The sequence below is a fragment of the Zerene cesonia genome, chromosome 1, assembly GCF_012273895.1.
Source record: "Zerene cesonia ecotype Mississippi chromosome 1, Zerene_cesonia_1.1, whole genome shotgun sequence".
In the NCBI taxonomy this organism is placed as follows: Eukaryota; Metazoa; Arthropoda; class Insecta; order Lepidoptera; family Pieridae; genus Zerene; species Zerene cesonia.
The window spans coordinates 10,588,462-10,609,704 of record NC_052102.1 but is presented as its reverse complement, the minus strand read 5'-3'; the positions used below and the strand labels follow the sequence as shown (position 1 = coordinate 10,609,704).

General features: G+C 34.3%; 4 protein-coding genes across 7 annotated transcripts in view; 1 reads left to right on the top strand and 3 right to left on the bottom strand.

Annotated features, from left to right (window-relative positions):
* Positions 1 to 338: 338 nt before the first annotated feature.
* Positions 339 to 16,637, bottom strand: LOC119832036 (ras-related protein Rab-5B). Of its 4 annotated transcripts, none has more exons than XM_038355634.1 (7): positions 16,446 to 16,637; positions 12,641 to 12,888; positions 10,848 to 10,920; positions 4,006 to 4,222; positions 3,504 to 3,622; positions 2,998 to 3,043; positions 339 to 2,650 (listed from the first exon to the last, which is right to left on the bottom strand). In XM_038355634.1, the coding sequence occupies exons 2-5, from the start codon at positions 12,883 to 12,885 to the stop codon at positions 3,519 to 3,521; spliced, it is 639 nt and encodes a 212-aa protein (XP_038211562.1). In that variant the 5' UTR covers positions 12,886 to 12,888; positions 16,446 to 16,637; the 3' UTR covers positions 339 to 2,650; positions 2,998 to 3,043; positions 3,504 to 3,518. The 4 variants fall into 4 exon arrangements, with proteins under 4 accessions (XP_038211562.1, XP_038211554.1, XP_038211580.1 ...); XM_038355626.1 differs by having other exon boundaries at positions 339 to 2,531; XM_038355652.1 differs by having other exon boundaries at positions 339 to 2,531; positions 16,450 to 16,637.
* A 419-nt stretch (positions 16,638 to 17,056) lies between these two features.
* Positions 17,057 to 17,752, top strand: LOC119839560 (anaphase-promoting complex subunit 13). The gene has a single exon (XM_038365947.1). The coding sequence runs from the start codon at positions 17,283 to 17,285 to the stop codon at positions 17,493 to 17,495; it is 213 nt and encodes a 70-aa protein (XP_038221875.1). The 5' UTR covers positions 17,057 to 17,282; the 3' UTR covers positions 17,496 to 17,752.
* A 68-nt stretch (positions 17,753 to 17,820) lies between these two features.
* LOC119839490 lies at positions 17,821 to 19,785 on the bottom strand. The gene is made up of 3 exons (XM_038365826.1): positions 19,278 to 19,785; positions 18,940 to 19,181; positions 17,821 to 18,165 (listed from the first exon to the last, which is right to left on the bottom strand). Exons 1-3 carry the CDS (start codon positions 19,570 to 19,572, stop codon positions 18,010 to 18,012), a joined length of 693 nt encoding a protein of 230 aa, XP_038221754.1. The 5' UTR covers positions 19,573 to 19,785; the 3' UTR covers positions 17,821 to 18,009.
* A 120-nt stretch (positions 19,786 to 19,905) lies between these two features.
* LOC119838090 (pre-mRNA-splicing factor CWC22 homolog) overlaps positions 19,906 to 21,243 on the bottom strand; it is a 6,723-nt gene continuing 5,385 nt past the window's right edge. The window contains exon 6 of the mRNA XM_038363942.1: positions 19,906 to 21,243. Within this exon, the coding sequence (XP_038219870.1) occupies positions 20,017 to 21,243 (1,227 nt within the window). The 3' untranslated portion in view covers positions 19,906 to 20,016.

Sequence of the window (21,243 nt, the reverse complement as noted above, 5' to 3'; positions counted from 1 at the left end):
TAAATATTAAATAAAAAATATATAACTAAAAAGCAATTCAATACCATTTTGAAATTTATTTCAAGTTCAAATTTATTGTGATTTACAGGTTATAAGGAAGGTATTACATTATATAAAGTTCTACTGTGATCTGCCACGTGGCATACAATTGTCGATTTTTACATAAATAATTGATTAATAATTATATTTATACATATTTTTGTTTATACCAAGCACAAAATGATCGAGTCAATGATCAGTATGTTCCATATTATCCGCACCCTCGAGTATATTGTTGCTGTATCAACTCTCATAACTTCACAAAACGAAGGTGGTTTTCATCAAATAAAACAAGGAAATTCATTTACAATATTTTTTTATTCAATATAATAATCTTAATAAATCCAAAATATTTACACAATACAAAAACATACTATATGACCTTGATCAACGTCCGTCTCCGCATGTTTTCCATATTATTACACAACAAACCATGTTTTGTTAACTTCTACTATATAACTCTAATCTGAAGGATATCAGAAACCGCGTCCTGCGCCTCTAGCGTTTACGTTACAACTAAAATATTCTATTTATACTTCATTTATGAATCAATGTTCTCAGAAACCACTTGGACTTCATTTTATCTACGTTTACACAGTTAGCTCCACTTTCCCGCCAAAGCTTGCGTTAATATTAAGAAATCACAGATAAAATAGAATATTTTTAGCCTTTGCACAGATTACATCGAGAAATGTATAATTATTGGCGTACAACTAATTTACACATCGTATCTTAGCAACTTGACGTGAACAGGAGGCGGTCTGATTACAGCTAAGTATTGCACATTTTATGGTATGATGTCTAATTTTTTTTACAATTTAGCCATATTTATTTATATTATTATATAATCGAAATTTCATTTTGCCGATACATTATTCATATTTGTAGAACACAAGACATAACACCAAAAAATGATATCGAAAAGCGACAAGCACTTTTGTTTTAAATTAACAATTAACATACATTTGTAATGTAAGCCTAAGTAGAAAAATTAATTGATTTATTTTAAGTTTGCTTAATATCAGGGACAATTTGCGTTTCAAATGCTATTATTGGATCATATCTAGGACCAGAGTTTCGACAGAAGCGGTTGTCTATATAATTATAAATCGGAGTTCGACTGGAATAGATAACGTTTAAAATTCACGAGATTGAAATTAAATTGACGCTCAACAAAGATGATTGCTTACTGCAAAAATCCTAAACGTTCGTCAATATACTGGCGATGCGTAAGTCAAATGAAACACTTGAACAAACGATTTATCTATACTATATAAAATTCAATTAAGTATAATATGTAGAAAGGAATAGAATCTTTGCCATAGACAAGATGAAGAAAATAGAAGAGTAGGTCATAGACAATTCAAGGGCCCAATCGTTAAACGTGCACATCCGGACCATAGACAATGTGAAATTCCAGCTTGCATTGGGCGCCATAAAATTATCCGACGATCGTTTTTAATATCAGGATGCTACTGCATGCACTACGCCCCTTGGAATGCGATTACAAAAAAAAAATACATCTACAACTTCCACAGATTGTAAAATCCACCGAAACAATTCCCTTATAAACAAATAAAATTATATTATATAATATACATAATACATTATGATGTTACGTTCACCGAATGATTAGCGTTCTAATAAGAGCTGATTATCTAGTTTCATCTAAACTAAATCTGTATAATGATCTCTACGCGTCGTCGCGACGGGACGGCAAATAAATGAAAACGATAAAAAATATTAATAAAAAAAAAACAATACATTTTTACCGCCGATAGAATACACAACGCAAAATCACACAGCTACTGTATGAATCTTCGATTGTGATTATCCGATATATAAAGTCACTGCAAAACGCATGTATTCTACGGGCGAGTTAATTAATTGAACGAAATATAATATACAATAATCCTACAGAGTTGTAAATGTACACGCAACATGATTTTAATGAGTGGAATACGACTGTCGTTACAGAACGACGGAAGAAAAATAACAATAATAAGATAATCAAAGCCGATTAATTTAATAATACATTGAATGTAGAGCTAAAATATAAATTTATAGCAAGGCTTTAATAATAAAAAAACCTTTGCTGCAATAATAATTGTCTCCAACAATTAATCATTATCCACATGTAAGCCATTCACAATGATCATAATATTTATTAAAATTTCGCCGTTCTGCCAACGACAGTTCTACGAGCTTTTACACTTTGCCAAGTAACGCGTTACTTTTGAATCAATCCATTTTTGCACGGGCTGTACACATTTTTTGATAGCCATTTTTTTCGACACGTGTCATACACAGTGCTAGTATGCCCCGAGTATAGGTGACACTTAACAATCGATGTTTTATAATGCCTTTTTGTATGTAAAGGTTACCGTATACCGCCAGTCCGCTACTCAACATAGTGTAAACCTTCACAAAATGATTATTAATTGGGTATAATTAAAGTGTTTCGTGTGAACCCAGCCTTACGAAGCCGTGACCTAAGTGAACAGAAAAAGATACATTAATTTTTGTTAATATTTTATTGTTTCATAACATATTTTTCTTAACGTTACGTATCGTAAATGCACCGTCACCCAATAGTGAATCTTCGAATGTACTGCAAATGATGAAACAAAAGTAATTATAGATTCTAACTTTAATAATCTTATAAATTATTGTTTAAAGATCCTATACGTAATAAGAAAGATGTATGTCCTATAACTCTATAGTAACGATAACTGTTCTTTCAGGCAAAAACTACTATACCGATTTCGCTGAAATTCGATCTATAGTATTTATTATATGGCGAGGTTTCGATTATATGAATATCCGGTGAAAAACAGAGACAAAATTATGAAGGACAATAAATTTTTAACGTTTGTGATATTCCTATCGATACTAAATTCGGGCAGATCCAGGTAAAATAGCTACTTGTTAATGTACAAAAAATGATCTCGTCAGTACCTCAGCCCCCGCGCACCGCGCCGCCCCCGACACACTCGCACTGCCTCTGGAATTTGAAAAGTAACTTTTGTGAGGTTTTTTTGTTTATACATATAAATGTATCAACAAAATATTATTTTCGATAATATCTACTGGTTGATCGCATGTGACATAATATCGACTTCATTAAGCAAATTGAACATACATAGATAAAAAACCGTTAACAAGCGTAACATGTTGAAAAAAAAAAAATTATTAGTATTATAATAACGTTTTCATCTTATTTCTGCATTATGTGATATGTGCAGTGCGTATTGTTTAGTGGTGTAGTTTGTTTCTGTCATGTGGTGTGGTTTCAGGTACTGTAGCGTAGAGTGGTGTAGAGTGGTTTAGTGTAGTTTAGTGTAGTTTAGTGTAGTGTAGTGTGGTATGGTGTCGAATAATGCAGTGTAGTGTAGTGTGGGGCAGTGTAGTGTAGTGTGGTGCAGTATAGTGTAGTGTAATGTAGTGTAGTGCGGCGGGCGTACCGGCGGGTGCGGGTATCACTTGCAGCAGGTGGAGGCGCGCGGCTGGTCGCCGTCGGCGAGGCGCCGCGCGCCGCCCGCCGCGCCGCTGCCGCCGCTCTCGCTCTTTGGTAACTTGTTCGCTGAAATTGCAAGTTCACAATATTATTAATGCATCAACCGCATTTTATCTTTAAAATAAAGCAACCTACAAAGTAAGGTAAACCCCGATCCCACTCTCGCACTGTCGGCCATTTGGAATTTGATTTGTACTAGTCAAGTCATATCATTTGATACTGACCTTTACATATCGAGGAGTTATAAAAAAGTATTTAATCCGACATTTCTTGGCAGCCGCCACCCTTGACCGATTTTCATTAAACACAGTACGTAGCTAAATATCACCAAGAGGATACTGAACTTTCAATTATAGAATGCACATCAAAATCGGTCCCTTGAGAGCTACCATGCCACACACACTCCAACGTATACCAGCACTCTTTGAAGTGCGCACAGAGCAACTCACCGATAGCTAGGAAGATGTCGTTCACGTTCATGGCGGTCTTGGCGCTCGTCTCCATGAAGAGCAGCCCGTTCTCGTCCGCGTACGTCTGCGCCTCGTCGAACTCGACCATCCGCTTGGCGGCGAGGTCGTTCTTGTTGCCCGCGAGCGCGATCACGATCGACGGCGACGCCTGCCGCTGCAGCTCCTTCACCCAGTTCTTGGCGCGCCCGAACGTGTCCTGCGATACACACCACGCCTCACATAAGCTTTCAAACTTTAATACTATATGTAACTAGCTTTTGCTCGTGGGTGACAAATTCGGAAAAGTTTAATGGATCACACATATAAACCTTCCCCTTAAAGAACTCTATCTATTAAAACATCTTTGTCAAGATCTCGATTCGATAATCGCATCCCAAATCCGAATAAATACAGAAATCAACAATATTTTCAAGACAATTAATAGGTAAAAAATTTGTTTAAGCCATTTTCGCTGCACTATTGTTAAACTATAGAAGCAATGTTTTAATTTTCTCTTTGTTCATTATTATCACTATCAACAGTGATTTACAAAAGTAAAAGATAATTTAAACGTCTTTGCCCTTTTTATTGTTATCTAGAAGGCGTTTGTAGCTCGGATCACTGAATAAACATCGTGGAAACAGACGATGCAAATGTTTACAGTATCTAAATAGGGCTTTGCCCTTACAAAGAATGTTGGCCAGTCAATGAATGTAGACAGATAACGTTATCGCCGCTGGTCTGGCGAAGCGTCTGAGTTTAGAATTGCATTTTCCTATAAATAGGAAGTTCAATCTAAATTTAAAATCTCGTAAAATGATGTTTTCGACCCTATTTACGACGTCGACGTCTTCGGTATTAATTTCAGGGATGGCGTTCTTATCTTCATATATCAATCCATATATGTATTTAACAGTAAATATAACGAGAAAAGAGACTTTTATAAATTGAGCGAATTAAGTACGAGAGGTTTTAAACGCCAGCCATAAAAGTGTACACTGATGTAGAGCAGATCTCGGGTCGAGATGAAGTCGTTAAACTAATCGCCTGATTAAGAGACTCAATTATCAGTATCCTTGGAGAATGTCGAACACAGAAGGACGTCGGGTATGCTGTGACTCACGCGAATAGGGATTAAATCCTATTAACTCGTTATTTTTATGACTAAATGTTCATGACTATATGCAACCTCGAGTTTCTTCGTAACAACATAGAATGCCTGTTTATTTTGAATAACTTATTCTAGGTTGAGTATATGAAAGGATTAAACTATATACAAGGCAACGTTTCAACCAATTCGCATGCATGTCACTGAAAAAGTAAGAGCGATCGAAATACTGGGGGGGGAGGGGTATTATCTACTACGTAAGGGCTATACCTCCGCTTGAGGGACCTACACTTAGCATTGACGGTTATAACTTGGCAAACCATCAGGTCTCACCGCTCGACGGTGACGTAAGCACTCGTATGATCGATACTCGGTTTGCTTCACTAATATCGCCTTGAACTCGAAGACTTATGCGTGTAATGCGATTGCCGGCACACGCACGCACCGATTATAACACATGTTTTTACTGCGACTTACATAATACAATATAAATAACTGGAAAATGCAATCCGGTAATGAAATGTCGATTGATCTAGCCGCATTGTGAAGGAAGAACATTTCTTATGCAGTGTAGGGTAACTCATTCACATTCAGTGGTCAATTAGCAATACATATATGATATGTGGGAGACTAGCACGCGTCGGCACGAATTGGGCCAGCTCGCACCGGGCAGGTACCAAATGCCCACAGAAATCCGGCCTGAAATGGTAGAATGCTCCTGTGCTTCGTACCGTACGAAGTGGGGGAGCTGGACGCCCGTTTCTCCTTACCCTACCTAGTCCATTCCATCTTTCCAGTCGTCAATTATTTCCTTATTCCTTTCCTCTTAAAAGCAGGTAGCGCATTCGAGACCTCGTCGGCGAGTCTTGAGTGTTCGTGGGCGGTAGTGATCGCTTACCATCAGGTGAACCACCAGATCAGTTGTCCGCTTATGGCATTAAAAAGAAAGCGCTGTATTCACTGTCTTGCATTTATGAAATATAAAGCCCTAGTAAATTATTTGTCACTTCGTACACAATATTCAAAATTATTCAAAAAATCCATTACGCCATAAAATTGACGTGACATTATGAGACTTTTTCAATGATAACTTAGAAAGCTTTAGATACACGTGGTATGTCAATAATGAGTGCATACTCGCGGATACTAAAATACGATTCGTTATCAATGATACGCCCGCTACACGTGACTTCTTATCAGAGAGCATTAATTAGTTTATTCTTTCTGTATCTTAATCACTTTATGTATCATATTGTACGTCCAAATTGCAAGTTTCGCACAATTATTGTCCACATTTCATAATACTTTTTTTTGTCTTTTAAATACACTAAAATTCCACTACGAAAGTACTTTATGGCATCGTCGGCATTGATGTCTAATGATATGCGCTACCACTACCCATGAACATTTGAGACAGCAGGAGTAGGGTCGTCTGCAGACTTTACCTCTCTTGTAAAGAACGGATTGACGAAAGAAATAAAGGAAAGGACTGGGAAGTTCGAGAAAACGGGCTACCGGCTCCCCTACTCACCGAAGCAAACACAATAACATTCGTATGCTCCTATGTCACGACGACGTTCGTGGGGGTGTGGTAACTTACCCGTTAAACTGGGCCAATTCTTAGTTGTAGTGTTCTACTCCAACATTAAAAATCCCCCATCGTATGTATCACATTTTCACAATTGCCGTTCGCGACGCGCTGTCGCCGATTCGAGTCTCACGGTAGCCATTTTTATTGTATAATCTTGATAATGCGCAATCTTGAAGAGAATGTAGTGTAAAAAATGACGCATCGTGATGATCTCGACTTAGACCAATGGTACAAAGAAACAAAAAAAAAAGGATTTACCAATAGCCGCGCTCAGCTATTATATATTCTTCCTACTCCATTGAAACTAATAGAGGAATAAATCACTAAAAAGTCTATAATCAGAAATAATATCCAGAGTTGGATAATGGAGACTCAAGTCTCATAATATACGCTAAACCCGAAAGAGCGAGGATGACCACTGAAAAAGCAAACAAACATTTCAAATGCCTTCGAATAAATTAGCACCAGCCATCAAGGTGGTTCAAATATGGCCGCTAATGAAGACTTTAATCGCGGGTATATGAAACACAATGGTCACCGACCGTGACCGAGTAAAGACGCGTGACAGTTAATTCTTGTCGATCTTTTTTCGCCCAGCATTTATCGGGGTTGACTTGCCTGATGATGGATAGAAGTCCTGATGATGACATAGAATATTTTAAATCGTGATAATTAATTAAAATGAAACAACTCAACCGTCTACAAATTGTCAGAACTAGACCAAACAGGACCACGGAGGCACCAGCTTTCACATAAAAAATAATCATCTAAATTGCTTTACCTAGCAAAAAAGTAACAAACACAAAAATACAGTCCTATTGAGAACCTTACCTTTTTTGAAGTCGGTTTAAAATACATAATTTAAACTTGCCAAATCGGGAATGTACAATAACAAAACAATTCGCACAACAGCGGAATGAAAGGTTGTTTAAAAAATGAATTAAAATAAAACAATACAGGTTTTAACATACAACCGATCGCTAATTTTCCGCCACTCATCATTGATAAATTGGCATACCTTTTGTTCTGTGTCTTGTTTGATTTTATGTGAATTTTAATTTATTCTATTACGCGCTATTTTTAGCTATTGCGTTCAATGAACATAAATTACTTATTAAAGATAATCTACAAATTATTTACAGTAATGTATTTCTTAAGACCCCCCAGGTATGGTATCAAATCCTAGTTCAAGTACGCTACTCGTATAGTGAAACCAACAGAGAAAGCCTCATAACGCCAACAAAGAAAGAGCTAAACGTTAAAACCATCGCACATTATACACCTAACACCAGTGTTAGCAAATCATTTGGCTTGCTTATCACTTAGCGCCGTCGCGTAACCTTGCTTTGTGTTGCAGCGCTGCAGCGTGCCATTCAGATTGCAGCGAGATCAAAACGAGTGGCCTCAAGATGCAGCTCTATGTGGCCAACCAATAAAACAACCACAACAAAAAAACTTGATCGTTAACATATTGTCAGAACTCGACCATATCTTAATGGGACCACATGGGTAGCAAGAGAGCGAGCAAGTATCCAATTTAAAAGGACCTAAATCAGTTCACCCAGTCAAAAGATGTGATGTAATCAACTCAAAAAAATCTTGGGAAACCTTCTTTCTTGACGTCGGTTGTCAAAAATTTGTCGTTGAAAGTTGGCTCGAACTATATGAGGCAGGAATGCAGTCGAATTAAGAACTCCTCCTTTTTTCAAAGTCGGTTGACAAAAATTTTTCATTGAAAAGTACCGCAAAATTAATGGGGCAGAGAAATTTATGTGATCAGGGAGGGGTAATCACCCTTGTGTCCACAAAAATTATCAGTCTGTTAAAACAAATTGATAATTTTTGTTATAAATGGATAGATCGAGAGCTATAATTGATTGCTTCTTTCACTGTTACTGGCCCATCATAATACCCATACAGATAAAAAAAAAGACTAACTTACATGTTAGAGCCTTGGGCCCTACGACATTTCAATTATAAATTAACCATATACCAATTAAATTATTAAACCTGAAATTACATGGGTAGTTAGTAAGCCCAGTAATGCTACAACAATAATACAAATTCAGCCTTTCGTGTTTCACATCGATAAAATGTCGGCAGGGACTCGGAACTAGTATAATAATTACGTAATATATGCGAAAACGATCATTGTTATAACGAAAGAAATATCAACAGAAATAATTCAATTAATTGTGTTATAATCCGCATTGTTTTGCCAAAAGTACATTTATTGATGAGATATATATGAGAGGCCTATGTCCAACAGTGGACGGAGGAAAGCTGAAGAGAGAGAGAGAAGAGACAATTATTTATATTTCTAACCATCAAAGTAAGGAAAACGATTTATCTTCACTAATATTATCTCGGGGAAACTTTTTTATTTTTGTATGTTTGTGACGTTTTCACGCAAAAACCACTGGACCGATTTCAAAAATGCTTCCACCCTTAGAAAGCTGCAATTTCGCTATATGTGTACAACGGGCGAAGCCAGGGCGAACAACTAGCTTTACATATGTGAAAAGAATCGATAGCAGTTTGGACCATATATTATACTTAAATCCCTACTCATATCATAAATGTGAAAGTAGCTCTATCAGTCTGTCCGTCTCTTCTTCACGCCATAACCACTGAACTAATTTGCATTAAAATCAGTACAGATATAGTGAAACCTGAAAAAGGGCATAAATTAAACCTCCTATTTACTATCTACTAACTATTGCCCGCGGCTCCGCACGCATTGAATTCGAAGTAGTTTAATGAATATTATTATACACATAAACCTTCCTCTTGAATCACAATCTATTAAAAAAAATCCATTTAAATCTGTTGCGTAATTTTAAAGACATACAGACGGCGGAAAGCTAGTTTGTTTTATACTATGTAGTGGCTGACTACACTACGTCCGAATCTTCAATCATTATGAACAATAATACAATCCGCAGTATAAAGTGAACTTCTACGGATGCCGAAGTCTTCATTTTCTTCTAGTGGATTATTCGAATTATCGAAGAAAATTTGTATAATATTTAGGGTAATCCCCGATTTGTTATCACTACATTTATCTATACCAGTCTATTAATACACAAGCTGAAGAGTATGTTTATTGGAACGCGCTAATGTCAGGAACTAATCAACCTATCACAAATTTCTACTATTCTCTCAACGTCGAGTTTGTACGTGATCCCGCAGTGCTATAGACTACATTTGTACCACAGGCGAAATGGGGGTAGACCAGTAGTCAAATATAAAATCTAATGTTGCAAGTACAATCCTCCTCAATATTTCATATTTATTTGGGTAAATATTATTTTTAATGAACTTTAACTATGGATATAAGTATTCGGTTTAAAATTATTTCTTTTCATACCAGCCTTGTAACTCCAATAAGAGACGAAGGGCTCACTGAAAGGTATTAAGTCTCTTGGTCTTTATCATAAAGTACCACTTTGTCCGATTAACTCTCTCGATCGTCCAGTTTCCGAACGTAATTAATAAACAGGTTAATTTCCCCGTTACACCTCATCAATTATAAAGATTAGATCTAGCCGAAGCAAGTTCGATTCCTGTTTCGATCGCGATGACATTCCTCAGTTCTTATCGTTTTCGATTCTTCTCGTTCGACCATGACGTAGGTTAACAAATAAAAATTAACTCGCGACAATTTCAAAACGTGTTAGAAGACCATCTTGTGGTCTTAAAACGCAAAATGGTGAATTGTTAGTCAGAATTCCTCTAGTTCCTATGAGATCTGAATATTGAAATGACTGTCAAATACCTATACTTCTTCAAAACATAAATAGAAACTAAAAACCCACTCGAGAAATAAGCCAGAGAATAATAGGAAAGAGTTTTACCAAAGTTCCTGGAAAGGTAACCAATCGAAATTCTAAAATGGGACCAAATAACAATAATTTCCTATCAAACAAAAAAAACACGCGAATCGGTTGAAAATCTATGAAGTAACAAAATACAGAAAAGTATTGGCAAATTGAAACCCTTTTTTGGATACGTAGCTAGTTTAAAAAGAACATTCATTAGGTCCATCACTTTAGAATCAACAATGTCACATACATACACACATAACAACGTAAATCGTCTTCGAAAAGAGGGTATAAATAAAAGAAATGATTAGATATTTACCTGATTAGTTATGTCGTACACTACAATGGCCGCCTGAGCACCCCGGTAGTACATTGGCGCTAGACTGTGATACCTGCGGAATACAAGTTAGCTTTTTAGTCTATTATATTCAAAAATACAAAATAACAAATCGCAATTTTGCTAATGTCTTTAATAGCGATTAAATCCAATTTTTTTTTTATATTTGTAAATACAAAACGAAAACAAAACAAATCACACTCGTAATGGGTTCTTTCGAAGTATACTCAAGTATATTTCAGATGGAATAATATCAGTTAACATCCGTGTTATTATATTCCGTATTCTCTTTTGTAACAATAAATTACTCAAGCTAAAGGTACAATACTGATGACACCCGTGCACACAATTACGTCTAGATAATTACGTTCTCACATTATGATTAGCATACCACCATACATACATACATACATACATACATAATACATACACACTGATTAAATCGATCGTTATTCCACAGGGAGAAAATTTTCTACTTTTATTTTCCGAGTTATTTAAATTGAATAACATTTATTTATTCACTTGAAAATATGCAAAGGTTTGCACGTTTCGTCACGTCTAATCGGCTCTATCTATATACATTCATTTCACGTAGTGTGATGTTCGGTTTTTTAAAGTGCTTTATTTACTCATACGCTTGTGATCTTCAGTTTTCCACCAGAGCCTTGCAATAAATAATTGCAGTAATCAAGGCATATTTTATATACAATAAATACATTTATCTTTACGATAAGACCAAAATCTTTTGTATAAAGGGCATCGATCCGTGAAGGTTCAATGTGTTAAGATTAAAACGAAAGAAAAAAAACATAAAATATAATGGCGCCGATTATTACCGTCTCGAGAAAACTTGTTTACATGTGGAAATAACATTATAATAAACAAACGGTTCCACAACATTGTATTACATATCTTCACGCTGTGCAAATTTCATTCACCCGCAATTTATAACTAACAAAACCGCCCGCCTTCTCTCGAGAACACCTTATCGAGTCACAAGTCACATAATAAAATCAATTACTATTGTTTGTTTTCATATTATTATAGTGACCGATGAATAGTTCTTTTTATTACCCTTAAATAAAAAAATAAAAACCATCGACTTATAATATGCTAAATTATGTACCTATTATATTATATATTTAAAAGACTTGGAATAACATTCAATCAGAAGTCTTTTTACTTTTAATATATGAATATAGTGGTTAGGACCCGACCCAAACTGGAATTATTATTATCATTATTTAAACATCATCAAAATACTTTGGCGTTTCGATCTTTGACAAAATTCACACGTATTTAAAACATATCAACAACTTGAATAAACATTCACCGTTGCAAAACAATATTTTTTTCAAGAAATCTAAATAGACCAAACGAAAACATGGAATTTTTTCAAGAATGTCCGAACATTTTAAATACTTTTTGAATTGTTTTACATAACATAAAACCTGTTTATTAATTGCTTATATTTCTATTCAGATTATATAAATTTAACACTTTTTACAACAGTCTAATTAACGAAACACTTGTATAAATACCTACATAACCTTCTTCTAGTAAATACAAATTATTGTGTTGATAATTTTAAATTACTATGTTTTTTTTTGCAATCAAAATGATTAAGCATCAGTACATATACGCTACACATCCATTCATTTCGAAAAATTTAATCATCCACCAATATAACTCATAACTCTCAACTTTTACAATCTCGCGTCTACTTAAACATTTCATGTAATAAATATCAACAACAGAGGGAAGTCGTAACTCACCTCTCCTGCCCCGCCGTGTCCCATATCTCGAACTTGACGGTGGTGTCGTCCAGGCAGAGCGTCTGCGTGAGGAACGCCGCGCCGATCGTGCTCTCCTGGTACTCGTGGAACTGGCCCTTCACGAAGCGCAGCACCAGCGACGACTTGCCCACGGCCGACTCGCCGAGCAGCACCAGCTTGAACTGACACACCTTCGTCTGCGGCGCGCCGTTCGGCCGCTGCGCACCGCTCCTGTTTGTTGCCATCGCCTGCGGCAGAGGACAATGCCATTCCTTATTCCATTTCCTCGTGCTGGTGACATTTGACTTGCGGCGAAAAATATTGCCTACTAAGCTAATGCACAATTATGGTAAGGAGCGATAATAATTCGCGAAATTCAAGGTGCCGAGGTAACAAATCCAATCAGGTTATGTTAATGTTGTATTTAAACCATAAGACTAACATGTGTTATTGCGAAATAAAAACTGTCATTCAAACAAATAAATACTAACAATAAATAAAAGGGATTGCTTTTAACAAGACAACGAATAAAAAACGTGGGTAAATACATAAAACTGATTAGTAACGGAAGCCGAGATGTAGGTGTATTGTAACAGATTAACACTTCAATCTTGTAATAAATAGGCCATTTAAAAGCATCAATGCGGGTTCGCCTTCTTTAAAAACTTTACTTAAAACTAGATTGTCCACTAATACGATAAAACCGATATCGACTATTTCTATAACGTTAAGTTATGTGAGCCTTGAATGGATTCGCTTAATTATAATATAAATTTGTAGAAGAAATTAAGCACTGTACTGTCACTCGCTGACGTGTAGATTAAGAGACCACCTACGAGGGGATTTGTAAGGCATAATTCTTCGCTGAACCAGCTGTATTAAAATCCTATATCACTGAATAAAAGATTCGCGAAGCCAAAGCAGCATCTTCTAATTCGACATTAAACTTTTACTGGTATCTATGGCATCAACGATCACAAAACCTAAGAGAAAAAAGACACTATTTACGCTACGAATCCGAGTAAAAAGCGTCAAGGTCGTGTGGATTCCGTCACCAAGGTGAAGGCTCGTATTGAGATGGTTTCACAATCACGAGGATATTTCTCAGCAGTGACGTAAGGCACCGGCCGTACGTAACGGCCGTGGGTAGCCGTTCTTAATAAATTTTATTGGATTAGCCGCTTACGGCCGGCGAGAGTTGACGACGACTTACAAGTTGGCAGTGTGGCATCGAAAGATGCATGGCACGGCGATCGTAACACAATTTCTCCAGGAATTCTATAAAATCATATTTTGTTACATGTTTATGTACTAATTTTTAGTAAAACATTGATGAACTTAACTCTAGGAACTCATGTCATGAATGCCTGTGATTATATTCCGCTAGAATTATATTTTAGTAATAGATCAGATGGCTCAAAAGTTAAAATAAAGGTCTTAAAGGAAACTATTCTATACATTGTGTGCACCACTGGAATAAATCCTTTCTTCCATCACCAACATTTCTGGAGAGGTACTCCAGATTCTTCAATGGGACAAATAGACAACCATTTCCTATCAAACACAAAATCTTTGATCTTTGAAAACAGATTGACACTATTGAAACAAAAGAAAACCAAAGAGATCCAATCATTGACCTCCTTTGTTCCTGGGAATGTTGGTTAACGAATATCATACATACTATAACGCTAGGAGAGACAACAAAGGCATTCAATAATAAAGCATGATTAATCTATCAAGTATAAATCATATTATGATAACTCATGCAAACACAATTATATGTTTGTACAATACGAAAATTCTTAACATCCAAAATTTATTATCAACTATCTCATTGTAACAATAGATTCATTTTACAATATCAAATTAATAAAAGGTACACTTAAATGTAATTAATACTTTTAATTGAATTTATTGGAAACATCATTACAAAATTTGGAAAGCTGTGAATTAGTTTACAATTCCATCTATGGAATGGAATCTTTTGGACACTTCTTAGAAATTTTGATCAAAAATAACTCTTGTTAGTTAGTTAATAATACTTTTTTTATCAACATTAACCACCAATACATTAAAATAACAATTATGTACCTATAACATAACATATAAATAAGAAAGCAGTCCCTGTAATAATCAACTTTTTTTTTTTAAATAAAAGATGTCATAAAATTGTTTTTGTGTTGATAGTAATTTTGTTAGTTAATATAATTTTTAATATTTTCCTTCTTTGGTGTAGGGGAGGATGTAGCTGAGAAGTAATTTATTAATGAGTTGGCTTTATACAAAATAAGATTGAGAACCATTGAGTTAAACCCAGTTATACACAATAAAATATTCAAAAAGCATATTATATTTATTGGCCATTTGATATGTATGTCAGTATTTCAACAACATTAGATTAGCGGGAATAACACGGGTCACAGAAATGCTAGAATAGAGGAGGTCTTCGCCACCTGGCCAACAGTCAATAGTTGAACAGAAGACTAATTTACAAATAAAGGCAAATTGTCATATGAGAATGAAATCTAGAATAATAAAAAGAAACATTAGTATTTGCAGTTCTCTATTGTAACATTTTTATTTTTAGCTTCATAGAAACATGCGCTGTTCATACATAAACCAATTAGAAAATTCTAAGCTTTAGCTTGCCTATGCAAGGTGATAATAATTATATTTCAAAACTCATTTTGCTACAAACATAAAATGGTACAAATGCTTTGATTTCTAATAACGTTGTAAAAAAAAACTGTTAATAATATATCTGTGAAATGCTATAGTTTACATTCATCTTATTGAACACAACTTTCATTTCACTATCATCTGCATTCATGTGGAGCGCAGTGAATCAATATCAGAATAATTAACATGCCTTTATTTACAATTATAATAACACTATCTTGTATTGTTCTTTTTGTTCAACAAAGGCAAATATCGAAATGTTATTGCAAATTAATAAAAATATACACTAACACATTAATAGCAAGCTAGATTGAAAATTTATATCAGTGTAAAAGTTAGTATTGCCTTATGACAGAATTACAACAGATAAAAAACGTAGATTAAAATTTTGTTTATATGAGTCATCACAGCATTGTACAGCGCAGCAATAAGAATTGCAGAGATAATGAAAACTTTTCAAACAAATTTTTCAAGCAACTTTTTAAAATTCAAGGTTGCTAGAAATCATATCAGCCAGACAACTAGCGAGATCAAATTATCGTTCGAATATTAATTAATACCTCGATTAATTACTTATTTTTTACTTACCAGCCAGCAACGACACAAAAACACAATTTGACACCATTGACAGTCACTATATCCTTGAATCCTTAATGACGAATGAAAATACAACGAGAACACATTTCAACTGCCGCTACAAAACAGATGTAATAAGAAAATAGCGAAAACGGTAAACAGGCCCGCTTATCTTTGCGCACGTATCATTGCGATCACAAAGAACACTCTACAATGACACTATCAGTAATTATTTATTGTGGTTATGGGGACACGACTCAATTTTTTCAAGATTAATCGTATCGTTTTGTCGAAAATGCGTCTGCTGGTGATGACTAACCGATTCAGACCGTATCAATTCATTTCCTCGACTGATCGAATCGTCAGTGAATCGCCCCCTAGTCAGCTGGAGTTCACAAAATCACTCGTTGAACTTATTTAAACCACTACTTATTCGGGATAAGGATTGTAAGTGCTTACACGATATCTTGTCTACAAGAACTAGTTTCTATTAAACATTTATTCGACAAAATGACGCATTTACTAGATTATAAGGATATGAAAGACGTACCCTCCCTGTTATTAAATCGCCGTAATACACTTTTTGTTGGGCGACAAATCCTCACAAGGTCGCCGAAGTTCCGATAATTTCATTAATTACACTCTTATAGGAATTTAATCATTAATTGAAACGCTAAACTAGAAAATCTAGCACAGAAATGCAAAATGACCACGAACAAACATGGAAGCGAGAGAGCGAGCAAGAAGACAATTAGAAAAATGTAAAATATTGTTTATGGTAAAGAAAGTGTAATCTACTCTCTCTGAAACATGAAATGATTTTAAAAATCCATTTAAAATATATTTTTTCCTAATTTGTCATTTTACAATAAAAATTATTATAAAATATTCCTCTTTACATTATAACATAAAAAAGCTACATATTATTATATTCTCTTCAGAAAAATCGAGAATAGCGTTAAAAATTACATTGAAAGACATCCATAATTTTTTTTTATTTAATTATCTTTTTAGCACTGATAATATAATATATATATTTTTTTAAATTTTTATTTTTCCCATAAATAGTACACTGAATTGAACTAAGTTTAAGCAATTTTTTTAAACTAAAATCATTTATAACCTGTGGTTCGACTTGGAAGTTGGAAGTTGGATTGACTATGGATTGCCGTTACGGAATGCGGATTGACGTTTATTTGTTTATTGACGTCAATTTGTATTTTATGGAAAATAATAAATGAGAAATATAACATTATAGAAGTAAGATTAATTTCGAATTATATCACGTATAATTTATTTGGTTTCTCTCTGATACAACACAGGATCACCGACACGAGTTCTGAACCTACAGTTCACAGGAATTCCTATTTTCTTTTGATTTGTAAATATGGATAGCAAAGTGCGCCGAAACGGACGTTTGATTGATATTGTGGATGAGGAATGGCGGGCCGAGGTTTTACCACACGAAGATATCCAAGTGCCGTTGGAAGAGCTCCCAGACCCCGAAGCTGATAGCGCTGATTCTCACCTGACACTCAAGGAGCAAAGCTTGCGATGGCAGGAAAACTTCCCTGAACCAGCAAATAACGAACAAAACTAATCTATTTGAACACGCTTTTAATTGCTTCACCTGTATCATATTTGTATGCTACCAACTTACCACCTCTTTTACACTTGAGCTTGATCCACTTTAAATGGACAGATGCAATTCAAACGTTATACACTTGTAAGTTTATTTTGATTAGGATCACAAGGATTAAATCATTTTCTAACATATACTCTGAATATGTGTTGATTTTGTTGATTCTATAATTTATTGTTTTTTTAATGTGTTTTCTATTTCTGTTTTGTTTGTTTTAAGAAATGTGATATATAATTATATATAATTTTTTATATTAAGTAAATAATTAAAAAAAGAGAAGTAGGCTTTATAATTTCATTGTATAATAACATTAAACATTTTATGTAGTTTGCAATTGTAATAAAAACAGCTTAATCTTTTAAAACAAAATATATTGTTTCAACATAAATCAGCATAAATAAATGTTAACAAATCAATGATAATTCTTTCAATTTAAACCCATAAAATAAACATTGGGATTCTATTTTGCACACTATTTTGGTTTAAATGGCCATAAAAGTTTAAGACGGAATCCTCCAAAAGTAAGCAGGTGGATAAGTGGCAGGTTGCTCAAATAAACTGTATGAAAATGGGTTACAATGTCATAACATTCCTCTGGGTCAAATACTTCTTGGCCATCTGGGGAATCCTGCATAAAAATTAAAAAAATATGTGAAAAGATCCTTATAGTCTAGTTGTGGTGATTTTTGACAGACATGGACTACCATGCAATTTTTTTTACTGCAATATATTTTCATTTATATTTACAATAAAGTTATCTTTATTAAAATAAAAATAAAAATATTGAGTCATGGTAATTATCAGTTATACTTATTCAACTCTATCAGTTATACTAATACAATTTATTCACTCTTCTATTGAATCTCCGTCACTTCTGTAGGTTCTCATTAATTTTAATACCTCATCTCGATTTTGAACTAACAAAACATTTTGTTTAGCTTTCACCAGAAATAACTCTTCATTGTATAACCTTTTTAATCGTTTCTGTTGCCTGAATATTGATTTATCGTTAAATTTTCCCATCTCGACATATTTGATCATCGATTAAGTACTTATATTTAAAAAACATATTTATAAAATTGTAAAATGATGTCATGGTTGCTTAAGTATAGTATAGTTAGACATGAAAAGATATTTAAATAAGAATTTAATGCTTATAAACAAGCAAATGTATATATAGATATATTTATATGTATTTTTTTTATAGTTTTTGATGTAGATATGCAGATTATTAAGATTATAAATTTAACCGTAATGTAAACAATAATTGTACACATTTTTTATTGGATTGAGATCTGAACACAAAAATAAGTATGTAATCTCTAATATCAATGTGATCTTGATCTGTTGTGTGTATTAATTTAAATAAATAAATACACATAATCTTTGAATATTATTTTACCTCTATAGTGTGCCTTATCATTATTTCCTTAAAATATTTCCAAACTGCGACAGGTGGTGTCCAGTAATACCACTTGAAATACAAGTGAGTAGAAATGTAAAGTGTCATGAGACAAGCTAGTTTTTCAGCAGTAAAGTCCCTTTGTGCACTGTAATCTATAGTTTCCATTAGGAAACTTACTAAAAAGTTCTTTTCAGAAAGTTGGTAATTTGGCACAATATTTCTTTTCACTACGAATTCCCCTTGAAAAAGCAAAGATAACATTTAAATCTAAAACTAAGTATTGATAAATATGTGAATTGTATAAACAGCTCATATCTTATTTATTATATAGGTACCTAATGAATTTTTCAAACAATCGCTGTTCGCACGAGCAATAATCTCAATAATATCACTTTCAGAGACAATTGTCCCAATCAGTAATTTGGGTCTGGCCTCATGCTCTGGTTTTCTAAAAGGTGGAGCTTCATTTTCCTTCAAGGAATGCAAATATGAAGGAGCAGATATTTGGATAGTTAACTTAGCTTCTCCTGAAGCTACCGCGGGCAAAATAGGTGCTGATGCTGCTTGTATTTTATCAGATTCACTTTCCATATCCAATTTGCTTGATCGTGAATGCAATACAGTCTCCATTGTATTAGAAATTACAATCACTAGGTATCTAACAAGAACACTTGTAAATATTTTTTTTAGAACCCATCAAAATTGACAAATGACGAATTTGTTTCACTTTTCGGTAGGTTTTGATTTTAAGAGGTTGTATTTTGAAGGAATATTGTCTTATATATAAAATTCTCGTGTGACAATGTTAGTTACATTACTCCTCCGAAACGGGTGGACTGATTTAAATGAAATTTTGTGTGCATATCGGGTAGGTCTGAGAATCAGCCAACATCTATTTTTTATAACCCCTAGATGAGAAGAATAAGACAGATCAGCGTTTGCCGGGTCAGCTAGTTAAATAAAATAGCTTATTTCCTTATATAAAAGATTTATTCAGAACTTACCTTAACTACAAAATTTCATTATAATTTAAAGACCTAATAATGTTCGGTATGAGCACATTTAACACGCTTACTATCTATTTGTTTTAATTCTATTACTTTCGTATCGATTTGAACTTCTTTCTTTGCCCATTTCTTTTTCTTTCTTATCATAAGATTCCCAGTATCTGCCCAGTTCCCGTGGTTCACTATCGGTTCTATGTTTGCCATCACTGTTATTTTTATTTTCTTCAACAGTTTTGCTATTTTTTCTAATTTCCCTTCTGTCATCATCTTTTTTATATCGGGCTTTTTTAATTAAACCTTGGTCTGGAGATTCATCGCGACTATGATTTTTTTCTTTTTTTCCTTTAGTTTTAAGATTATGACCATTTTCTTTTTGGTTTTTGACTTTCTTCCCTCTTTTTTTACTTTGTTCTTCTTCAGAATCATCGGTATCATCTTTTTCACGGCTTTTTATATATTTACGATTCTTTGAATCATTTTGAGAAACCTCGCTTTCGCTGTCGTCACTACTACTGCTACTATTGCCACTGCTACTACTACTGCTGCTGCTGCTACTGCTGCTACTGCTACTACTATCTTCGTCTTCACTACTACTATCCTGATGTTTCTTTTTTCTTTTATCACTTTTTTTACTTTGTTTATTATCCATGTTTAAGGTATCTTTTCTTTCTTCAAATCTGCCTCTTCTATCTATATCTGTTTTACTTATAATATCAAATTCATTTAACTTTTTATTTGTATTAGGCTTGACGCTTCTTACTTCACTTTTTAAGTTACCCTTTCTTTTTATATCAAATTCATCAAATTTTTTGGTATCGTCCCTATCTTTTATTCGATTATCTTTGTCTTTATCGTTCCGATGTTTTTCACCGTCGTCCTTTTCATCTGTTGAATCGTTTTCTTTTGTATCTTGTCTTCTATTTTTACTCTTCTTATGATTTTGGCGCATATGCTCAGCTTCAACCACGTTTTGTCTCCTGGCATTATCCTCTTCACTTTCGCTGTCATTTTTGCGCCGGTCTTCCTCAATCTCATGACGTTTTTTATCATCATGATCATCATCTCTGACATTACGTCGCCTGTCTTCTATCCTCTCAATGCGTCGTCTATTATCATCATCTCTGTCATTGCGTCGTCTGTCGTGTACTGTTTCTTCACGTCTATTATTTTCTTCCTCTTTGTCAATACGTCGCCTGTTGTCTATTTTCTCATTACGTCTTCTATCATCATCATCATCCCTATCATGATGACGCCTATTCTCCACCCTCTCGTCACGTGTTCTATTATCACCTTC